At 38.2% G+C, this 6326-nt stretch overlaps 1 protein-coding gene across 1 annotated transcript; it reads right to left on the bottom strand.

Annotated features, from left to right (window-relative positions):
* Nucleotides 1-652: 652 nt before the first annotated feature.
* On the bottom strand, nt 653-3621 carry LOC307156945 (toll-like receptor 1). The gene is made up of 2 exons (XM_079868665.1): nt 3468-3621; nt 653-3137 (listed from the first exon to the last, which is right to left on the bottom strand). Exon 2 carries the CDS (start codon nt 3134-3136, stop codon nt 689-691), a length of 2448 nt encoding a protein of 815 aa, XP_079724791.1. The 5' UTR covers nt 3137; nt 3468-3621; the 3' UTR covers nt 653-688.
* Nucleotides 3622-6326: the final 2705 nt, after the last annotated feature.

Below are 6326 nucleotides of genomic sequence, written 5' to 3'. Positions count from 1 at the left end.
GTTTCATGAACTGTTTCATAATTGTTTTACTGGATAAGTTGCTGCTTTGTCAGAGCAAAATCGCACGTGTTTAAAATTGTATACATTTGCAACATTTATTAATTGCAATATTTGTTTGCAAATAAAAAGCATTGCACACTTTTGTGGTTTTATGAATTGTTGTTTCAAAATTGTCAGTTATATGTGCATACACTGACTATACATAAAACTATTCAAAACCCCCAAATAATAATACAAATAATAATAACTGTGTAAATATATACATTACCAATATATATATATATATATATATATATATATATATATATATATATATATATATATATATATATATATATATATATATAATTAATGGTGAAATATTTAGTTCAGTCCACATTTAAAGGATTAGTATTAAAAACTTGCAAATCATTGTCCTTAAAAATACAAGTCTGTACCATTTCTGAAGTTCAACAGTAGGTGGAGACACAGGCCAAGACTTTTAGAAGAATACGTTTCATGTGGTACACATTATCTGGAGTGGCTATCCGAGTCTAAAAAGAGAACACATTAATAGTTTAAAAAGAAATGAAAATATCCAAACGATAAATGGAATAATAGAGATTTTGTTCTGCCCTATAGGTTCATTAAAAGACAGTGAATTAAGGTTCTTTTTAAAAATCACACATTTATTCAGACAAACAGATCTTCATTCTTTAACAGGCAGCAGAGGACATATGTCAGCAATGTCTGTGGCCACGTCCTTTAAAATCTTACTCTGGTCCACGGTCTGCAGAATAGCTCTGAGATTACACCAAAATACTCGCTGCTTGCGTTCATCTGCGGGCCACTCCAAGTATGTTTTCTGCCTTAGCAGCGTTCTTAACTTTAGAAATTTCTTGGGCAGAGAGTCTGTCGGTATGGGCTCCAAAAGAACGAAGACCAGCGAGTCATCATTCACGCTGATGGCCCTGTGCTGGGCGAAGAACAGTTCATAGTTGCACCATTCGCTTTGCACAAAGTTTTTGGACAGGATGAAGAGGCTCTTGTAGCTGTCCTCCACACACTGGATTATATTGTCCACAATCCACTTCCCAGGTTCAAAATCTCTCTCATGGACGCAAAGAGACAGGCCTGACCTTTCTAATGCAGGTACCAGCTGAGAGCCTACCCAGACTGAGTCATGTTGGCTGTAGGAAATGAAGGCATGGTAGCGGAAGGTAGCATTGAGCAATCGATTAGCCCTCTTGGAGCCTCTCCTCTTCATTCGTATCCACACCCAAAGCATTTTTGTGTACCAAACACCATCACAAGCATAAACAGTGACGGCCAGAGCAGCTCCTACCACAAATAACACCGGCAGAACCACAGCAGCCTGCAAGCCCGGTTGACAGGACAGCCACCCGTACTCATACGTCCCCAAACGCCTTCCGGAAAGCGATGGTGGGGTGCTGCAAGCGTAACCCAGTGGCCAATCTAGGAGAAGTGACTTATTCAACTCCGTCATGAACCAAAAGGAATCGCAATCACAGCTAAATGGATTGTGGTCGGCTTTTAAAGTCTTCAGCTTGGGAAGACCTTCCATTGTTTTCTGGCTAATAAAAGTAATTGCGTTCTGGTCAATGCGCAGGCTTACTAACGCAGGAGACCGAAAATCTGCCGGGATGACCTGTATGCTGTTAAAGCTCAAATAGAGGTGTGTTAGTCGGGGAAGCAATGATATACTATTTAAAGGAATGACACTTAAGCCTGTTTTCGAGAGGTCTATCTTCTGGAAGTGTGGTGATAAGAAGCGAAACACATGATCTCCTAGATTGTTGTGGCTGAGACTCAGTTCAGTCAGGTGGGACGGCCAAAAACACGGCTTGCCTATGGAAATAGAGTTGAAACTCAAGTCAAGAGACTCTAAGAACTTCATATCGTTGACGTTATTGGCAATCTCGGCGAGGTCGTTGAAACGGTTATGGCTTAGCGAGAGTTTCCTCAAGGCTGGAAACACTTTGTGTGATGAACAGCCACTCCACCAGAAGCCGCTGTCATCCAAGAGGTTGTTTGACAGGTCCAAGACTTGTAGTGACTTTATGGCTGAAATTAGATTACATGGTAGAATATTCATTCCAGTACCAGAGAATTTCAGGTAGGTTAGTTGGTTGATTAGTTCCACGCTTGTGTTAATAGTGGGGTAGCGGTACTGATGGTGATGCACACCATCGAGTACGAACGCTCGTAGATTCATGGTGTGATTCTGCTTCGGTAGCTGGAAGCCATCAGGAGTGTCCTCATTGTATGTGATGTTTAAAAACGCAATTTCCTCAAAAGATGATTTCCAAACATTTTTGAACAGTTTGACCATCACAGAGCTGTTTATCCAGGTGTCCACAATGCCTAAGTTACTGAGGACACGCAAATCTTTAAAAGCATCAAATGGGTCAGTCATTATGCTACACTGGTCCGGAAATAACTTAATGAGCTGAATTTTTTTAGTTTGGGTTTGGTCAAAATCTACAATCATGTCTTTGAAAATGTCAAAACGTTGACAAAAAGTCACTTTCAGAATGACTTCCTGTAATGATTTGAGTTGCGAAAAAACGCCCTTTTCATAGTTTCTCAATTCCGTTCTATCTCCAAATATGATTTTTTTCAAACGGATGTTTTGAAGAGGAACAAAGTCTTTCACTTTAACAGAAGTAGCAACTGGACTACCAATCGAAAGGATGGAAAGGTAATTTAAGTTACCAAATGAGTGTGGAAGCCCATAGTTGGGATATGGATTTCTGGAAAGGTCTAGGATCCTTAGCTGGGGCAAATACAAATTTGGAATGCTGGTCAGATGGTTGTAGGAGATGTTCAGAACTTTGATTTCAGAGTTGCTGCTGAAGGCATCAGGGGAGATGTGTTGAAGTCCACAGTGTGTGATTTTCAGAAAGCAGAGCTGGGTTAAACCAGACAGGTCACCATGAACAATGCTGGAGATGTTGTTGTGCGACACATCTAAGTACTCTATGTTGTTTGATAAATGTGATGGTATCCTTGTTAGATTATTATTGGAAAGATCTTTTGTGTGTTCAGTGGAACAATATTCGAAATGTTCACCATGTGCTTTAAACGGGAGAACTAAGAGATATGAGATAACAACAGGCCAGACGGCGGAAGACATCCTGTGAAAATAAAAATATTTATATGCGTTACATTTTAAATAATATTCATGGATTAATGAAATTTGCATAGATTTATTTTGTTAGATGTGTAACTGAATGTACACACACAAACACACACACACAATAATATAATAGAATAAAATATAATTATTAAGTATAAAATATTTTTAAAAATGTACATAATAAAAATAAATGCAATAATATAATAAAATATTTGACAATTTCCTTGTTTTCGAAATGTACTTATTTTTACATATAACACCACTAAAATATTAAATGACTATTAAACATCTGCTTTGACAAAAAACAAATGAATAAATGGTCATTTACCTTTGATATGAAATGTGAAAATTAGTCAATAAAGAAATTTATGATTTTCCTCCTGTCCATTTACAGCTTGATCTCTGCTGTGCGCATTATTATATGGCTTTATAAAGACACTCTTGCACATGGTATTAACCACATAAAAAAAAAATACACAATGGCATTTTCTAAGTACTTCAACTTCTCTAAATGCACAACACTGAACTTCCCTAAATGCCCAGAGGAAAAACCTTATTTGGGTAAAAGAGTGCAATAATCACATATGCTTGCAAAAATGAAGGAAAATGTAATATTTAATGGCAGTACTGTTACCTGTTTAACTGCATTACACAAGAAGCTAAGTACTGGAAGTAAAAAAAGGTAGCCTAGAGCTAATGCACGACACGAACTGCACGGTATCTCTGAGTTGTGCTTATTACCATTTCACAATAGAGTGAAAGACAAACAGTACAGTGAAGAGATGGATCTAAAAGTTGCAACACTTTCAGTCAGTCCTCTCTAATTTCTGTTCTATCGTATCTTTTTCATATACTGTGTATACATATACTGATTGACAATGAGTCACAATGATGATTTCAGGCGAGAAAAATAACCAGCCTTTGTTTGTTTTTTTGCGGTGACAGAGCTAGGTCAGGTGTAAAAGGGAAGGGTGGAGGGACTTTCCTCACCACTGTCTTACAAGAAACAACTTTCCTCACTGTCTTACATCTGACATGTCATGATTATGCACTTTTTTATAAATGGACTAAATAACAAAAAAGAAGTTGAATAATTTATCTCATATCTCCAAAATAAATTATGATCATTGCTCAGGCATCTTTTAGATTTTGGTAGAATCCACCTGCAATGATAAATAAAATGGTGTACAGAACAGTTATATATCAATATTATGCAGTATTGTATAGTTTCGCTGTACAACTATAATGCAACTGTATATAAATAAACCTTGAGTATCTTCACATTTCAAATTGATATATGCTATTATTTTAAGAATAATTTAATTTCAGTATAATTCAACAGATTAATGTTTTATTTTCTGAAGCACAAAGTAGTTATTGTAAGGTTTTGGCCAACCTGATTTCCGTGACAGTCCTTTCATCTGGCACTTTCCAAGGGCGACATTGCAGGAATACAATCCCAGGCATCCCGCGCACAGTGCAGCTGGTTATTATAAGTCTTTGGGCCCTATCTTGCACCCAGAGCAATTGACTTTGTACACCAATGCATGTATCATTCCTATTTTGCAAAAGAGGAGGCGTGTTCCGGCGCAAATGTTCCCTGATGCTATTTTGCAGGTTTAGAAAACAATTCCGCCACTGACCAGGAAAAACCTAGTCTAAAGTCAGTGGTGCGTTGCGCATGTTATTCATATGCTATTTTAAGGGTGCATGCTTGGCCATAATCAATGTAGCGTGTGCACAACACGCATACACTTTGCTTCTCTCATCTACACACAGACGCAGCAGTTTTCATTTTTGCAAATCATACATTATTACAAGGAAAAATATTAACACACGAGGGAAATCATTGTTGTGTCCATGAAGATGTGAAAAAATAGGCATAACACATTTACCCAAATTTTTATACGCCTGTTTAACCGAAGCTAATTTGGGTGGGTTTCTCCCATCCCCAATGTCACTTCTCTGTCTTTTACGGCCCTGACGAGAACGTTGGTCTCCTCGGCTGTGAACCGCTCCTGGCGTGCGCCTGGCAAATCCACCGTTATAATAGCAATCCGCCATGGAACAAGCGCGCCTGCTCTTAAAGGGAAAATGAGATGTCGCTCTGATTGGTTTATTTCACGTTACGTCCAAACCACACCTATGAATAATGAAGCTACTTCAGACCAACCCATTTTAGATTTGCGTCGAGACCCGCCCACAAAGTTACTTGCGTTTCGCGCTTGATACTTGCGTTTCAGATCGTTAAAATAGGGCCCTTTGTCTCAATGGCACTGCAACCAGACTGCAGATTAAATATGAATACGGATTTTTCATGAGCATTGTGCTATTTTGCTAATATTACTAGAGCTCGCTGTTTTTCTGATTTCTAAGTGTTTCCGTGTATTCTAAGATTTTGAGCATTAATTATACCAAAAAGATTGACACACATGGTAAGTTGTCTTACCGTATCTGAGTTGAACTGACCATAGTCATTTTGACGAACAACAATAATCCCTGAGCTGAAACCTCCAAAATAATCAGAGACAAATCCTCGCTACTCTCAAATTCATTGCGGTTATCTGAGCGCAAGCCGTGCGGCACATGTTTGTCTCCATTATCATCAGCACCCCAAACTCTACCCCATTCCTGGCAGTCAGGTAGATGCCTGCAACAGAAAAAGTACAAGAATCCAGCTGTGATTCATAATTGACTTCTCAAGAGACCTTCTCAAGCAGCTGCTTATAAAGCATAACCACCACCTCAGTCTCGTCATGTTCTAAAAACAAAACAGCACATGATTATTAGTTACCATGAGCGAAGACACAATAACAGAGCAAATGTTACAAAGAATATGTGCACAGTTCCCCTTAGTGATGGTCAATACACAGTATGTTCAATAAGGAATAAAATGACTTATTAAAAGACAAAATTCCAAACAAATGACTGTATTTGTCGATTTGCTTTGGGGAAAAAAGATTATTTTCAAGAATTCCCAGCAAGAATTCACATTAGGCTTACATTATCTGTCTGCTATTTCTCCTTTCTTCCTCTTAGCTTTGTTTGAGGTGTGTAATATTCGGTAACTAGGCAGTGTTATGGGCTTTAAACTCTCTATCTCAGTTTTAAGCGGGAGTGGTGACTGGTTGATTGACATAAAAACAAGGGGAAGTAATGTCTAATTCTGCCTGCTTTTCAAAGCCAT

This window comes from Squalius cephalus, assembly GCF_949319135.1.
Source record: "Squalius cephalus genome assembly, chromosome: 4".
Classification (NCBI taxonomy): Eukaryota; Metazoa; Chordata; class Actinopteri; order Cypriniformes; family Leuciscidae; genus Squalius; species Squalius cephalus.
Note: the sequence above shows the minus strand (reverse complement) of the source record. Positions and strands in the feature narration are given on the sequence as shown.